The sequence below is a fragment of the Centrocercus urophasianus genome, unplaced genomic scaffold, assembly GCF_019232065.1.
Source record: "Centrocercus urophasianus isolate 14NV4802_14NV808 unplaced genomic scaffold, USGS_Curo_1.0 seq_74, whole genome shotgun sequence".
Lineage (NCBI taxonomy): Eukaryota > Metazoa > Chordata > Aves > Galliformes > Phasianidae > Centrocercus > Centrocercus urophasianus.
Genome location: NW_024885355.1, coordinates 1,541,065 through 1,558,480, shown reverse-complemented (window position 1 = coordinate 1,558,480; position 17,416 = coordinate 1,541,065). Strand labels below are relative to the sequence as shown.

The 17,416-nt window shown below is 43.6% G+C and overlaps 1 protein-coding gene across 1 annotated transcript in view; it reads left to right on the top strand.

The window, feature by feature from the left end:
* TENM4 (teneurin transmembrane protein 4) overlaps positions 1 to 16,092 on the top strand; it is a 594,301-nt gene extending 578,209 nt beyond the window's left edge. The window contains exons 30-31 of the mRNA XM_042838225.1: positions 3,907 to 4,049; positions 13,051 to 16,092. Coding sequence (XP_042694159.1) covers positions 3,907 to 4,049; positions 13,051 to 13,809 — 902 coding nt within the window. The 3' untranslated portion in view covers positions 13,810 to 16,092. The remainder of the gene's footprint in view (positions 1 to 3,906; positions 4,050 to 13,050) is intronic.
* The last annotated feature ends 1,324 nt before the right edge of the window (positions 16,093 to 17,416 follow it).

The window sequence follows — 17,416 nt, the reverse complement described above, 5'->3', positions numbered from 1 at the left end:
TACCATTGGTGAATAGGATTCTCTCATGGCATCCCTGTCACCATGAGGTTTTCCAGTGTTCAGCATAATGGACACAAGCTTTTCTTTGCCAGCTGACCCCTGCGTCAGAGAGTAGTTGAGGGCATGTTTAATTCATTAGCGTAAACAGAGATTGTAATTCCCAAATCTGTTTCCTTTTCTCTTTCTTGGTGTTTAGTATCTTTACATTGCTTTCAGTTGTTTGTTCCCTCAGATATCCCAAGTTTAGCTTCCAATTAATATCCTGATAACCTCACTCTTTGTAGAGGGGCGGCTCTGTTTACACAGTTTTGCCTAGAGATTTATTTACAACTAAACAAATGGCATGCAGATTTGTTTTAGCAGAATGGCAGTGGCGACTTAAACCTTTTTTTACAGTCCTCCATTTCAGAGCACACAGCAATAACCATGTAGTTCAAAGCTAATCTGCCCCGTGGAATTAACATTTTCTGCTAAAAGTCAATAAAAAACGGGTGGTTTAGACTTTAAGGCCAGATCTTAGGGCACGCCAACCCAACAGCTTGACATAACCTCTGAGCTGCTTCCCCAGGGACTTCATAAAATGGCACGAATATGAACTCTAGGCATGTTTTTTATACAGAAAATCATTCTGTAGGTTAAATGTCCATCCTATACTCATACTTTCTGCGACACTGAGGTAATGTTTAAGGAAACTATTTTGCTGGGGCTTCTTTTTCCATACATTCCCCATCGGAAAACAAGGTGACAGTCACAAATCAAATGTGCATAGCTCTTAAGGAGACAGAGTTATGGTTAGATGATCCTGCTGCGTCTATCACAACTTTTCCATATGCAACAAGAATATTTGTATTTCCCTAAGTTATGATATTGGCTTAATAGCAAAAAAAAAAAGAAAAAAATATTACAAAATAAAAAGCCTGTGTTTTATTCAGTGTGTTTTTCTGGCCATCAGCATCCATGCTTTCAGGTTCTTCTGCAGTAATCATTAGGAATAGATTGATATTTTTTTAAACAAAATGCTGTTTTCTCCAGAGCTAGGAAGATAATGCCACGAAGAAAGCAAAATATGCCAAAAGATGCAAACTAAAATGCTGTTGTGTTGGCCTCACTGATAATTATATGTGGCATAATTAAACTTTGATATATTTTTCCTATCAAGAAAAAGCTCGTTTGTCAAAATGGAATTTGTTGATGAGAGAGAGTTGAGTTTGAGAGATTTCTCAGCAGAAATGTTTCTCACAGCTCTTGAAATTGCCTAAATGACAAATTCCAAAATAATCTGAAAGAAAAATTCTGTTTGGGTTTTCAGCCTTTCCAAACCTACTTGGTGTAGGAAACTAGGATAGAAAAAGGAGTCAAAATCCAAATGAAATGTCTCAATATGAAATTCTTCTCTTGAACTACTCTAGTATTTGAACAGTCACTGCATGGCATATTTTATTTTCCTGCTGTCGTTCAGACAGGACAACATTTCAAATGCTCTCTTGGAGCAGGCAGTTTCCCACCCAGCTCTGATGATAACAGCAAGACGCTCAAATCCAAGTCATTAATACTTCAAAAAAAACAGAAAATAATTTTTTCCATCATCTTAAAAGTTCTCTTTTTTCAGTCTTTAAGGAATTCAGAGCCCAAATACATGTTTTAAGTTTCTCCTCCCTCGTCAGTGTGGAACAAACGGGTCAAGACTTGGGATGAGCGCCGTGTTGCTTGGCTGCTGTCTGCCATTTCTCTTGGCTTGGATGATCTCACTGATCTTTCCAACAGGAATGATTCTTTCTGCTGAAGCTCTCAGGCTCCCAATGGACAGGAGCAGCGATGGCTGTGTCCTGGGCATCACGGCCACACCTGACTGGGGCACGGGAAGCTGCTCTCTGTGCCACTGTCCATAGGGAAGCTCAGCTCCCAAGGCACAGCCAAACACCACGTGCTTTGCTCTCCAAATGTGAGGTTTCTGAGCCCGTGGGTACAAATGGGAGGCGAGTGGAGGGGAGAGCAGGAGAAGCAGGTATTTACGTTTTGAGAGGCCCATTGTTAAACATGAGTATTTTAGTGATTGTACACTTCATGGCACAGAGCTTTACTGCCAGTTTCAGCAATCCTGATGGATTGAACTGACATTTCCATTACTTGTGTCTGCATTAAGCACTCTTTTTCTTTGCCCTCAAATGAATTTACTGTGAAATGTGTTGGCAGGGTTACTGTAGCTGAAAAATACTATGTGATGTGAAATGTACTTTTCTGTCAAAAAAAGTTGTCACTGCTTCTTGGCAAATTAATATTTTTCCCTCTGTTTTCTCAGCTCCACACCTTCCTGCTATGGTGGTTTTTTTTGTTTTGGTTTTTATTTTTGTTCTGGGCATTCCAACACCTCTTCCCAAAAAGAACATGCTCCTGTTTGCAAATGTTTTGAAAGTCAGTTTTCTGAGAAGTATCAAAAAAACCCTGTCTTGAGCCCTTCCAGACATGCTACATATTCTTCTGCTGCTCAGCATCCCTGTTCTGTGTCCTTTTTAACATTTGTGAAGTGCTCGGAAAATGATTCCTGCACCAATACCGACCTTCACAGTTTTACTTTGTTCTCCTGACCACCTGGTCTGCAATATGGACATCAAAGGTCTTCGTTTCACATGAGAAGGGGTTGGAAGCAGGCTGGCTTAGTGCTAAGCGAAAAAATAATCAAACAAGGCTTTAATTTCTTTCCCTCCCCCCAACCCCTCTGTTTCAAAAACACTCCAAAAACAATCTGTACAGAGAGTGAACAGAAGTGTTTTTATTACAGAGATCCTCCTCTTTCCACATGGATTGTTGCAAGGGCTTTTTGGACATCTGCCCAACCCCAAACATTTTGGCCTGTAAGAAAACAAGCAACAGATAGTGTGATTGCTTGGCTCCTGGTTCTCCAGTCATCTGGAAGTGCCTTATTTGCCATTTGCATCCATAATTTCTTTTCCGACCAGCTCTTCAAAACATTCATTTAGGCTCAGGGGGGACAAAGAAAAAATATTCAAAGATGCATATTTGATTATTTAATTTGATCCCTTTTACAGACTCTTTTCAGCAATGTTTATTCAGCTTAGCAAAATGAAAAACAAGCCCCTTGCACTCCAACTTGGAACAGAGCAATCACTAGCATCATCCCAGTAACACACAAAACATGTAAGACCCCTGGGAGCTGATATTAAACTTTACCTCCATACCTCTCTGCTTCTTGCAATTGCTATTTGTGTGCCAAAAGCACACCAACTTGCTTGGGGATTGTAGCAGGTGTGCCCTTCTCTGAAGTCCAGTGAAGGCAAACAAGTTGAGATCATTAAATGCTCTGAAGTTAAGGGGGAAGCAGTGCTTATCAAGGAGTTGGCCAGCCTCATCATTATTTCCTCCAGCAGGTCAACATCAAGCTGCTATTCCTAATAGCTGTGCAACTGAAAATCAGGACAGATTTTCTAGTCTCCTGTCAAGTAAATACAGTTCATGTCTAATGGAGTATATTCAGGTTGGATATTAGGAAGCATTCTCAGGAGTGGTGATGCATTGGAATGGGCTACTCAGGGAGATGGGGGCGTCAGAGTCCCCAGAGATGTTAAGAACCATGTGGGCATGGTGGGAATGGAGTGACAGCTGGACTAAATGACCTTAAAGGGCTTTTCCAACCTTAATGGCTATGTGTTTCTATTGTTATAATCCTCAGTGTCCCATATCACTTGGTTTTCCATCATGTCCCCTTTAGTGCCAGTGATCCCTCTTTTGTGTAGGACAACAGCATACAGCTGTTACATAAAATAGACACCCATCGTTTTGGCTTGACTGCTGCAGTGCCATGTGCCAGGGTCCTCATTTGTATCCATCTCCTGAGCAACCCTTCTTGAGCGATCAGATAATCTAATTTGTGCTTCTCTTCCTTACCAGATGTCAACAGTTGGCTACTCACCTTCGGGTTCCAGCTACACAACGTCATCCCTGGATACCCCAAGCCAGACATGGATGCCATGGAGCCATCATATGAGCTTATCCACACGCAGATGAAAACCCAAGAATGGGACAACAGCAAGGTGATTCATACAACTACATATTGTATTTCACACCCTTATCAGCAAAGTACACAGTTGCAATCATTGTAAAAAAAAAAGCCTCTATCAGCCTGTTCTCCCATATTAAGAGTGAGTTGATCCAAGGCAGCTTGTCTCTCCCCATTACAGTAATGAAATCTCACTGAATAATCGTTTTCATTGCAGGCAAGTTGTACTGGATGACCTTTAAGTGTCCCTTCCAACTCAAACCATTCTGTGATTTGATGATTATAAGTTCTTTAGTGCCACTGTGTCTTTTTCCTGCGATACAGTCTGGTAATCACTCAATGAAATAATGCATTTCTGTTTTTTTAATCCTATCACATAGTGCTAACAAAGGTCAAGGCTTTTGCACCATGAATTATTGGAGACAAATAAAAGCAAATCTTTTCACAGAATCATTTTCTACAGTTTTTAGTAGTAGCAATAGTAGCAGTTTTCAGTCTGGTTCAAAATATCTTAAAAGAACAAGTCCCAGTAATTCCCTAGCAAATTTTTCTGCACTGCAGTGGGTCTTCCCAGAAAGAAGTTTTAGCTAATAGTTAACTTTCATTTTACCTATCTGGATTTAATCCCAAACCAGTGGGCCTGGTTTTAAAAACAGGCCTGAATCACAAGCCATTTTGGCAGATGCTGGCACAAAATTCAATGACAAAATTGCCAAGAAAAAGCTTTTACAGCCCAATCATTTCTCCTTCTCTTTCTATTGGGAGTTATTCAGCTGAAAGATGGAGGTGGCACTGTTAAAGGCTAGCACACTGGGTCAGGGTCTGAGAGCCCTGGTTACTCCCAGACCTACTGCTTATCTGTTGTATCACCTTGAAAAAAATCATTTCCCTCTCAGGATGCTGTCTCCTCTCCTCACTTGATTTTATTCCGGGGGTATTTTATCTCTTCAGTCTGAGTTACCTTTAGGATATAGATTCCAGCTTGCTGTTGCTGTGTATTCGAACATCATGAGAGCTGTGAGGCATCAATTTGGGGAGATCAGAATATGCTTTTTAACATCTCTGCTAATAAAATGATAATGGTAACAAGTGGAAATTATCCCAGCTGCTTTCCCGGGCTCTTTACCTAAGAGTTCACTGAAATCTCACTGTCCTGCAGCGGATCCTTGAGGTCCTTTACAGATACTATTAAATCAGTAAGTGAAATACAGTGTCACGTTTCCCCAGCCCCGATGTATCACTCAGAGGTACAAATGAGATACTGGGAATTAATTGAGTGGTCACGTGTCAACCCAGCCTTGGTACTGAGCGAGTTGCAGGAAAGACAGACTAAAATAAACCAGCTTCAGTCATAGAATCATAGAATCATAGAATCGTAGAGTGGCCTGGGTTGCAAAGGACCACAATGATCATCCAGTTCCAACCCCCCTGGTTGCCAGCCACTAGACCAGGCTGCCCAGAGCCACATCCAGCCTGGCCTTGAATGCCTCCAGAGATGGGGCATCCACAACCTCCTTGGGCAACCTGTTCCGCTGCCTCACCACTCTCTGGGTGGAAAAACTTCTTCCCAGTATCCAACCTAAACCTCTCCTGTCTCAGTTTGAATCCACTCACCCTTGTCCTATCACCATCCGCCCTCGTGGATCAGTAAGAGAGATTTAAATTAATCACAGAATCATAGAATATCCTGGATTGGAAGGGACCCATGAGGATCATCGAGTCCAACTCCTGGAAATTAAGATGTATCACTTTATAATAGAAGGGGACAGAAGGATCTATGCCTTTTGATACCCTGGCTGAGTTGATGCTTGAAAACCTTGATGCCACAGGAGCTCAGCTGTGTTTTGGAGCTCAGATTCCTCTTTTGTTCCTCTCTTCTTTAGATTAAACAGTGAAGTGCTAACAGAGATGATTTCTGAAATGAGAAAGAGCTTCAGGATTTCTCCCCCTCATTGCTGTGACACAGTATCTCCCCAGGCAAAGCTGTGCAGGAGAAGGCAAAAAGGGAGCACTCCTTCAAAAGCTGCACAAAAGATTGCCTGTAAATTATTATGTACAGTGCATAATAACACATACAGAGATTAATAGAAATAATATTGTTATTATTATATCATTTCAGTATTACTGTTAAGCTTACTGAATAACCAGGTAATTTAATGGGCAGCTTGAGATGAAGTCTGACACTTGTTCATACAGAAGCTGGAAATAAAACCAAGGAGCCCTCCCAGCCACCCATTTTAGGTGAATCTGCCTGAATGAGCAATAAAGAGAGAAGTCTCCCTGTCCCCTTTGGGTCTGTAAGCCAAGAAGCTGCAGTGAGCTCTGTGTAAGGACCTGCTTGGTGGATAGGGGCTTTCTGCAGCTGTTGTGCTTCCAGATGAGTCACTTTACATTCACAGTACTGAAAGTGGAATTTAACTGTTGCAGGTTGTTCCATATTCTTCTCCTGTGTTATGACAGCAACAAAACACTAGCATTTGTATTTTAGACTACAGCTGCAGGATCATGCTGTGATAGCAAGTGACTCTAAAATGCTGTAGAGCAGAATTCCCTTTCTTTCTGTCACACCCAGCATATTGCAGACATATATTTGTATAAAATGAACTCATTCACATATAATACTTGAACTTATGATCCATTTTCTCCTGAATGTACCCATGCATCCAACACTGATGTTTCAGTCCTGTTTGCTCCCAGCCCTCCCACACACACCCCAGAAACAATCCGTGCTCCTTCATAGTGGTCCTCTCTGCATCACTGGCACAGGCTGCCCAGGGAGCTGGTGGAGTCACCATGCCTGGAGGTGTGACAGAAAGGAAGGGGATGTGGCACTGAGGGACGTGGTCTGTGTGCATGGTGGGGATGTGCTGGGGTTGGACTTGGGGATCTTAGTGGGCTTTTCCAACCTTTATGATTCTACGAAGCATGTGGAATCAAATTCAAACTTTTGAAAGTCTTAGGTGGCAAATGACGAAATTAAACAAAGTTAAACGGAAGCTTAGGAAATATTTTCATTTAATGAGATTGATCTCACTGCAGAATGCCTTTCCAGAGCATTTGGAAGAAGCCATAGATCTTTTATCATTTAAAAGTAGCCTGGACAAGGCACTGGACAATGCCCATTCTGTTTGAAATCCAGGGATATTCTCTGCATGACGTACCACAGCTCTCTCATCTCTGCTTCTTCCGATCCCTAGTTTCTCTGGGTCACATCCCCCCTTGTGATAGACCAAAGAAAATGTGCGTTACTCCGCTGGCTCCACTGATCAAAGCCTCAGCTGGCAGATTGAGTGAGTTCTTTTATCAGAGAGGATTGAATAGCCAGAGCATAACAGCAAAGCTGCCAGCTCCTTGCAAATGGCTGCACCGTATCTCTTCAGCGTGCATAACCAGAGGGGCTTAGCATCTCCTTCCAAACATTTTTGGTGCTTGCCTTGCAGGGCTGCAAGATGGGAGAGATAAATTTGGCTTTGAGCCTCCACCAGCTTAGCATGTCATAAACCTCGTGCTAACCCCTGCAGCTCTGCAGCGACATTTAAAATCCAATACACTGTGGTGCAGCACTTTCCCCCCACCCTCCCTGCAACCACGAGGCTGTAACTAAATTGTTTGTTGAACAAATTCAGTGTTATTGGCCACAGGGGATGCTGGGTGACCCCTGGCATATTGTGGAGCTGCTGCACCTGAATCCAATTTCTTGTGTTTTTTTTTTTTTTCTTTTTCACCCCCTTACCTTTTGTCTTGTTGAACTGTCAGGTAATTGCTGAAGCCAAAACATCTCTGTTTGCAACATGGGATGTTGGTGAACAGTGCATATCTTGTTAGCTACATCATAGCATCACAGAATCACTGTGGTTGGAGAAGAGCTCTAAGATCACATTTCCAACCATCAACCCATCCCCACCATGGCTGCCATGGCCCTCAGTGACACATTTCCATGGTTCTTGAAAATCTCATATTATCTGTGCTTCTCTCCACCCCGTGAGCACTGTGCCTCCAGGAAGAGTTCTGTTCTTTGCAGGACCAGATTCCCACATCCCTTATGGAGCAGCATTTTGGAGGCATTCTGCATTTTGCTGGGCTTTCTGTACAGCCTCTCCCACGGACTTTTTCCCCCTTTTCAGGAATTGGCTCTGCCAGTGCACATCATTCATGAGGTTGTGCTTTGTCCTGGGCTTGGGCCATCTCCATGTCTATCCATCAGCCACTTGTTACATTTTGCCAACATTTTAGCCAATTTTCACTCAATCTGATGTGGAGAAGAGAGTTGAAGTCTCAAAGACAGTGAAAAGAATCGTAGCTTGGGCCAGTTATTTCAGAAGAACTGTTTTTCTGCATTGTAATCCATATGGCAGTAAGAGAAACACCTTTCTGTGTGTAATGGCAGGGGATGCAGAGAAACTTGGAAACGTATTCATGTATTGCACATCTTGGATCCTTGATGGGAAATTAAAGCTTTCAGTCTCGCGCTGGAAGGCGGTATTTAAAAACAACAGATGATAGGATCTTGCTGTGGTATTTCGAATCCTCAAGAGGTGCAGGGAAAATGCAAGAGGCTATTCAGAGAGCTCTGTAATGTGCCGTTCTCCTGAGCTCTGTGCAGCAGCAAAGAAATGATGAAGGTCATTCTCTTCTCTCCAACGGGTTGTTACTAGATAAAGTGAAATGTCACCTAAGGACATCTGATTAAAAGAGGCTGTGAGGAAAAACAAACCCAGCCTATTTGTCACTCACATCTAAGAACAAATATTGAAATACAGTAACTATGAATTCCAATCTTTCTTCCTTAATGCCAATTTTACAGACACCTTCCTTTATAGTAGCTAAAAGCAGTGGCATTTCTTTAGAAAATACTATATACCACTGCAGCCCTGGATGGAAATTTTCTGTTTCCATTCCCTGCCAGTTCATTTAAATGAGTTCTAAGATGAAACAGAAATGGTAATTTCAAAGTCAGGGATACACTGCCTCTTTGAACTGCATGTAATCTGTTTGCCTCCACCCCCTTTACATTAACAGCACAGCATACCAGCTAGCTATGCCATGGCTTGCCTGAACTGAGTATTTTTTTCTTCTATTGAATGAATTTGCTTTTCTTTTTAAAAAGTTGCCAAATACATTCCTTTATCAAAGAAATGCACTTAAAAATTCATTTCAAAGTCATCCCATGTTCATTTTCAACACAGCAGAGATGTGTTTTATTATTAGAGTATTAAGTGATGATGTTCAGCATTACAATGTTGTGAGTGTTCTCCTGCTACCTCTGTTCCCCTACTTCCCTAAGGGATTGACTACATCATGATGTAAAAGGGCATATACTAGAAGGCCAGTAACCAGTATCCAATGGAAAGCCATTTGGACGTGATTTTGCCACACCAAAATTTAGGTCTCTGCTTGTGAACTTGGTGTCCAGACTTCCATTATAAACAACAGAGATTGGCATTGTCAGTTGTTGATGCCATTTGAGGTGTCACAGAGCCTCCTGGCCTTCCTCATGACTACTAGAATGGTGATCTGCACTACTTTAAAGCAACAAGTGATGGGCCAGCGGGGCTCCCTGCAGTGTGTAAAATGAGATACCACCATTTGGGTGACTCTGCAGTGGAGCTCAAAGGACTGTTCCAATGATCAGCTGCTTGGGGCTGGAACTGAAATCAAGACTAAGGCCTGTGGATGTTGGTATCACCATGTGTGCTAGTTCCATACATCCACTGCAGCCATAGGGCAGGTGGAAATAAGTGATCTTTAAGATCCCTTTCAACCCAAGCCATTCTATGATTCTGTGCCCAGTTTCTTTGCCAGCAAAAGTGATCAAGACAACCTTACAAACTTGCCACCTGCAGTGCCTCCAAGTGGGCACACTGCTGGATTTCCGTGGCTTTGGTCAGTCCTTCCATCTCTTAGCCACCAGTAGTGTCAGTAACAGTCCTGCCATTGCACATGCAACAGGAAAAATGCTTTTCCTGTACAGAGGAGATGTGTCCTGGATGGATGCAGAGAGGACCAACAAAACAGTTGGCCTTACGTCCTGTCTAAGGATCCTTAGGCAGAAAGTGACAGTGCATTGCTGTTAGCTCACGTGTAATCCATTAAACCTCCACGTCCTGCCATGAGAGGGGTGAGTGCTGCTTATTTTCTTTCTAAATGATATCCAGATGAACAGTGGAGCTGTGGAAATTGTGTGATTTCATATATTAAAAGGCATCTTATTATTAGACAAAGGAAAGGCCCCATGTTCTATTAATGTGTCAATAAGTTGAAGGGAAAAAAATGAAAAAGACTTTCAGAATCTGGCTTTCCTTCTGCAATGGACCATTGCTGATCTAAATTCAAATCTATAGAATATTTGAACATAAAATTGAAAAGTGAAAAATTAGATCTCAGACCAGAGAGTCCCACGCAGTGGGCTGTGGAGGTTGATGAAGGTAGTTCATGTCACAGCTGCTGGCTGTGGTACCTTCTGTATCACAGCATGTGTCAACCAGGCTACAATCCTTCCTGAATTAATGGCAAACCCTAGGACATCACCTGTTACACTTTGCTGTACAGTTCTTGTCATCACTAGAATCCCAAACATTTTAGAGTAACATCTTTGAGTGTCTCTGCTGGCAAGGAGGAGCAGTCTAGGATCAGTCGCTGGCCCTGAGGCTAGGTGCCAGTGACCTAGAGAATTAGGAGACATGTCTTGGAGAGAGCAGCTGGAGGGGTCTGAAATCATACCAGCATGACATAAGCCAGGATAAAAATTAACCAGGGTGAATGATAGGAGAGCCAGTGCAAGACCTCGCTGCCCAAGCATCTGTCATTTATGAATATATCATTTTGAACTATAACATTCTTGTCCAAACCATGGCTGGCACTGCCCAGTTTTTCAAAGTTTCCCCTCAGGGTAATACTGAGTAGATGCTGCAATTTATTCTAGGGATCCCTTTTCACTTTCAGTAAACGTAGGGATGTGTATAGAGAGATGGTGGCACATAAATTACCCCAAGATGTAGAAATACAGTGCAGAAGACCTTATTAACATTCTTGAATGAAGGATCCTGCACTAAATGGTGATTCAAAGTGGGCAATGAGAAATGCTTTTTCCCATTGTTTGTAAAAGTTACTGAGCAAGCTGGAGGAGCAATACGGCACGCTTGGGCAGTGGGCAAGGATCATCTAGAGTCAAACCTTATGAAAAGCATGTGAGAAGAATACATCCCCATTTAAGCCTCTCTGAAAATGAAATACCTAACCAAGGGTGTGCAATATATGCTTATTTATAAGTGTGCTTCATGGAGCCTAGAAAACTCATTGTCCCATGTCCATCATTGGTGACATCTACATTAATTATGTCCATCTTTTGCATAATTAGAGCTCTCGTTCATCTGGTGGGGGAGCTCGACTTGGCTCCCCATCCATCTGTTAATTATGTCACTCTGTAGGCTGCATGAGATCCCCCACAGGCAGCACAGAGAGAACCAGAAAGAGCTCCTATTTCTTCTCCAGCTATTGTGCTAGCAATGAAAAGGGGGAGTGGAGGGGATTTCTCCTTCTTTCCTGGCACTGTGAATAGAAGTCCCTCTTAGGTTTTATGTATTTTAACTTGAATAAACCCAAAATACATCCTTGAACTTGTATATCTATGTTCCCTTATGATTTTCTCCTCCATAGAGCAAACTGCTCACAACCACCAGGAGAGTTATGCTAAATTCCTTAATTTTATTTCCCCTGTGCTTTGAAACCTTTCCCTAGAAATGGCCACCATGGAAGTGAGGGTTCATTTCCCTTCCCCCACCATTTTATAAATCATAGCAAAGATGTCCATGCTGCAATGCCTGTATTGTCTGAATTGTCTTCTGTCAGCCAGGTAAGGATGTGAGCCTTTAGCTTGTGGACTGTTTAAGGCAATACCCTTCATGGATGTTAAATTTCCTCAAAATAATTGGAGTGCAGCAAACTTTTCTTTGTAGCCTATTTTTAATCCTGGATGTCATTACATTATTGAGCTGAGCCATTGGCAGTGCCAGGAGAGTTTTGTTGTAGCATCCTCTTGCTTTTGTGAAATTTGAGCAAATAATTGTTCATGAGCAGGGGTCTGTAAGAAGACTGCGCTGCCATGAATTGATGAGAGCATTTCCAGAGACATTTTGCAGTAATGATGAGCTGCTGACTCGCTCTGTGCTTGCTCCATTATACGCTAACAGCAAAAGTGACTTTGTATTATACCTGACTACAAATGATCCAGACTGTCGTATCCTGCAGTGTTTCTTCTGTATAAGCCAAATCTCAAACAAAGGTGTGGAATATTGTACAGGGTTTGTGGGAAATAGTTGGATTTAGGGTCCTCCTTGAGTTTTGAACAACCTGCTTTGGCCAAGATAGAATGGGATACAGAGGGATTGTGGCAACTTTGAGTGCCATACCTGCAACGCAGGGCACTGAAATGTGGCTCAAGGAGAAATTAAGATAGAGGGAGCTGTTACAAATACTTTGATACTTTGACACAGAAACCTCAAAGCATTTTATAAAGCATAATGGTCCCCAGATTCTCTAGGAACAATTTCTTATTTACAGATGGAGAACACTGAAGCACAAAGTAATAGCTCAGCTGTCGGAGTCCAAACTAGACCCTCACAGCATTAAGGCAAAAACTCATTTTTCCCTTTACCTCCTTCAGTTTGTAAGTGTAAATACAATTCTATTTATTGAAACATTGAGTATCAGGGGGAATAACCTGGCAACAGCTCTTTTCCACTGCAAAAAATTGAAGATCTAAAATAAAGGCGAGGTGAAAAAAAAAAACAAACAAACGTGGAGCTCTTCACTAAATATTGTTGGAGACACTCAAAGTCAGGCTGGACGGGCTCTGAGCAACTGGTGGAGCTGTGGGTGTCCCTGCTCATTGCAGGGGCGTTGGATTAGGTGGCCTTGAACAGTCCTTTCCAATTCAAATGATTCTATGATTCTGCTGGTCTCCATCATGTTAAGCAGTGCCTTCAGGTCCTTGGGCATCTCCTCCTAATTCATCTTTCTCTTCTTTCCGTTCTCAGTCAATTTTAGGGGTCCAGTGTGAAGTGCAGAAGCAGCTGAAGGCCTTCGTCACCCTTGAGCGCTTCGAACGGATCTACAGCTCCAGCATCGCCGGGTGCCAGCAGATCAAGAAGAACAAGAACTTCGCCTCCGGAGGCTCTATCTTCGGCAAAGGCGTCAAGTTTGCCATGAAGGACGGGCGCGTGGCCACCGACATCATCAGTGTTGCCAACGAGGACGGGCGGAGGATCGCCGCCATCTTGAACAATGCCCATTACCTAGAGAACTTGCACTTCACCATCGACGGGGTGGACACGCACTACTTCATCAAGCAGGGCCCGTCAGAGGGCGACTTGTCCATCCTAGGCCTCAGCGGCGGGCGGAGGACCCTGGAGAACGGTGTCAACGTCACGGTGTCCCAGATCAACACAGTGCTGGGTGGAAGGACTAGACGTTACACGGACATCCAGCTGCAGCACGGCGCGCTGTGTCTCAACACTCGCTACGGGACCACTTTGGACGAGGAGAAAGCCCGTGTCCTGGAGCTGGCCCGGCAGCGCGCCGTGGCCCAAGCTTGGGCCCGGGAACAACAGAGATTGAGGGATGGGGAGGAGGGGATTCGCTCGTGGACAGAAGGGGAGAAGCAACAAGTGCTAAACACAGGCCGGGTACAGGGCTACGACGGCTATTTTGTGATCTCAGTGGAGCAGTACCCAGAACTCTCAGACAGCGCCAACAACATCCACTTCATGAGACAGAGTGAAATGGGCAGAAGGTGACAGAGAGGGTCGATACGGTGACTTCTTGCCAAAGACAGCTACTCTTTTGTGGCCACTTACCTGACTGTGTTGTACTCAATCCTTTTTCTAAACTGAACAAGGTGGGGGGGAGGAAAATTAGAAAGAGAAGGAATAATACAGTTGCACTGTAACTCATGCAACATAACTTTTTTTCCCCTTTAATTTGGCCTTCACACGTTTTTTGCAATGAACAGAAGGAATATTTTGCCGTAGTGTGATCACAGTGAAATTTACTGTCTCTTGTCCTTTTTATTTTTCCCCTTTGTGAGGAATTTGAAGTGGGGAGTCGTCAACGTACGTCCTTAGGTGTGAAGTGAGAAATGGGTGTCTGTGCTAACTTGGGTCATCCTAACCCTTTCTGATCTGGGGCAGGGACAGATAGCCTTCCACCCAAAACATAGGGAGCCCACGGCGTGCCGGAGAGCTTTTTCTGAGAAGAAAGGAAAAGGAAGATGACACTGATTCCTGAACTCTGAAAGCGACCGTCTGAATCATGTGCCTCAAAAGAGACGTTACAAGTAGTTTTCACGTTTCACTTGGGACTTAAAAGTGTTTTTTGGGGGCTCCTGCTGAGCAGAAGTAGATTATAGAGGCGAAGGAGCTGATTATATTAACTTGCAAGATGATTCTCTTCCTTCCTGAACTGGAATAAAAAAAGAAAAAAAATCAGTCTTTTTTTTTTATGAGAGTAGATACTTCTTGTTTGTTTTCGTGTGTGTGTGCAAATCCTGGTTTTAGTTAAAACCTAGCAAAAGCCAAGAAAGGAACTCCTGCTCTATTGAGAAAAGCTAAAATAAATCCTCTCTCATACGTAGAGCTGTTCTGTAGGTGGATTTAATGCACCCATGTTGTACATTTGCTAATGGCATTACTTCATTAAATGTATAGTGTTTCAGTACATGAGGCTACGTGTTTAACAGTCCACTGTGCTGTATCTGATAAAACCAGTTAATTTTTAGGAAGCTGATTTGAATTTAAAAGTAGTTATAGTATCCCAGTGACATACCACTGAAAATTAGAGCAAGCCAAACCCTGCTTTTCCTGATTCTGGAGCTTGTATTTATTGGCTGGGAAATGCAGTTTTGAGTAGCATGCTGGCAAGTCATTTATGACTATGGCAGATAAATGTCTCTAGAGGACTTTGGCAGCAGGGATTTTAAAACGTTTAATAAGTAGCAACAGCTTGTGCGTGGTGGGACAAGAAGGGGAATGCTGGAGTCAACCCTCTCACTGTTTCTTACACAAGACTGAGTTCAATGGAGAGCCCAGTTGACTGTTAGCAATGAAGAGGGGGAAATTTGGATGGAAATGCCCACTACGGAGGGGACCAAGTGCTTCAGTGAGAAACTGCTGACAGAGTTACTCGGCATGCTAATGTAATTTGTATTCACATAACCTCTGTGCTCTGGTATTTGCAAGAGTCCTTGAAATTCAAGGGAACAAGGAGATGAGCCGAGCATCCTCTTCCCTTGCCTGCAGCATCCCAATGGTAGCCAGGGGCCATTCCTGCAGGCAGAGATATTGCCATCTCTCACTGGGGCTATGGCTGGAGGTGGCCAACCCTGGTCCTGAATAAGCATCTTCATCACTCTGACATGTATGTATCCTGACTCTGAGAACATCTCAATCCTGATCTTTTTTTTCCCTCATTTACTTTGTTGTTTTTTTTTTTTTCCTGGCTTTGCAGAGACATGTGAACCCAGGCCAAGGCTGTTGCTTTGCTCGGCACCCTACAACTCATGTCCTCAGAGCCACCACTGCTCTGAGGTGGATCCTCAACCCAGCCTGATACTTCTCTGCAGGCTCCATTCCCCAAGATAATACATGTGGGGCATGCACTGCTCAAGCAGCAAGATGTGGGCAATCCCAATGCAGTCCCGGTTTCCCCGTAGATGCTGGCTGACAACTCCAGCTGCCTTGCCTCTCTGTTCCTGGGCACTAGCCAGGAGGAAGGTGACAGGATGGAAATTCCCCCAACAGACTATTCCTCCTCCTATTCACCATCATTTGTATTTTGGCATGCAAAGCCCAGGGCTGAGCCTCCCTGGGGCTGCTCACTCGTACAGCCCTGAATCTGGCGGTCTCTCCTGTCTGCAGCAAGAGTGATATTGTTGATGCCATAACCAATGTCCTAATCACCCCCACCCCTTGCTGCATGCAACCTTTATGCTTTAGCAGGAGTGAATCAAAGGCAGCTGGGTTAGAAAGGGCATCCAGCCCTGGTAGAGCCAGGTGGGAGCAGCAGCATCACTCAGGGCTTTGGCAGTCACTGATGAAGAAGCCCTGGCATCACCGCTTGGGTTGCTGGGGTAGAGTTCTTGACAAGCCTTGGTTGATGTGCAGTTGGTGGATGCTATGGTAGGGATTGGGGCAACATCAGCCAAACAGCAGCTGCCACTCAGAAGAGGCAGTGTTGCCTTCTCAGGGCTGACCAGCTCCCCTCCGTGGGAAGCACTAGCATTCCCACAGCTCCTCGATTTTGTGGCGGCTTTGAGTGGCTAAAAGAGCACATGTGGAGCAAAAAGAGGTATATGGGAAGATGAATGGAAAGGCATAAATGTCCTGTATATATCCTACCCAATGCTCCTGTCCAAGAGGCTCCAAAGAGAAGTGGTGCTTCTACCTTCATCGCCATCCATGTGTTACTATGCTACCAGGAACAGAGCAAGAACAAATCACACCATCAAGGAAAGAGGTCTGAGTGTGGAAATTTCCTACTGGAACAATCAGCCTGAGATGGCACCTCTACAGCCTTACAGACTCTTCAGGTTATTACAGGAGGTAATGTCTTTGAGGAGCTCATCCATTTTTGGTCCCACCCACCATGGTGCAGGCAGCGCAGGCTGCTCTTCTCTGCATTCCCAAGCTCTGCAGACCTGCAGCCTGTATGGAACTATTGACAACATGTCAAAAAAAGGAAAGAAAAAAATACATATATATATATTTGTATTTGTATATAGGTGATGTTCTTTGATTTATCAAAGTTTTTAACTGGAAAAAGAAAAAAAAACCAAGGTTGGCTCTTCAGTAATGGGTACAAACCTAGACATCTACTGGTCAGGGTTCCAGGTGTCCCTGCTAGAGCAGGGGCCGGGCAGAGAACCCAGAGGTTTCTGCCAGCCTTTTGGTGATTATGTGATTCTGTTTCTGAAACTTGTCCACTGTGAAACCTTCAACATTTCCACTCTACTTATGCAGTAAAACTAGAAACAAATATTTTCAGTTTCAAAGCCCTAAATTTCCCCCTTTGTTAATGAAAAGTGCTTTTTCTACAGGACTGCACTGTTTTTCCATGGAACTTAAAGGAGGAAGCTATAACATAACAAGTGCTGAGCCAAACCCTGAGCCAAAGTAAGGGACTGTTGAATGCTGTTACTAAGCATTTCCATTCAACTCCTGGCCATGTAGCCCTTGTGCAACCCTGTTTGCTCCCCTGCAGGACCACATCATGGCTGCCCAACCCTTCTTGTTTTGCTTATGGGCAGTGGATGCTTCATTTCTGGAAGGCTTTGGATACCAATCCCACTGAGCTGAGCCCGATATCCCAGGGCTCTTGATGCACTTCTGAAAGCTTGTCAAGTGCATG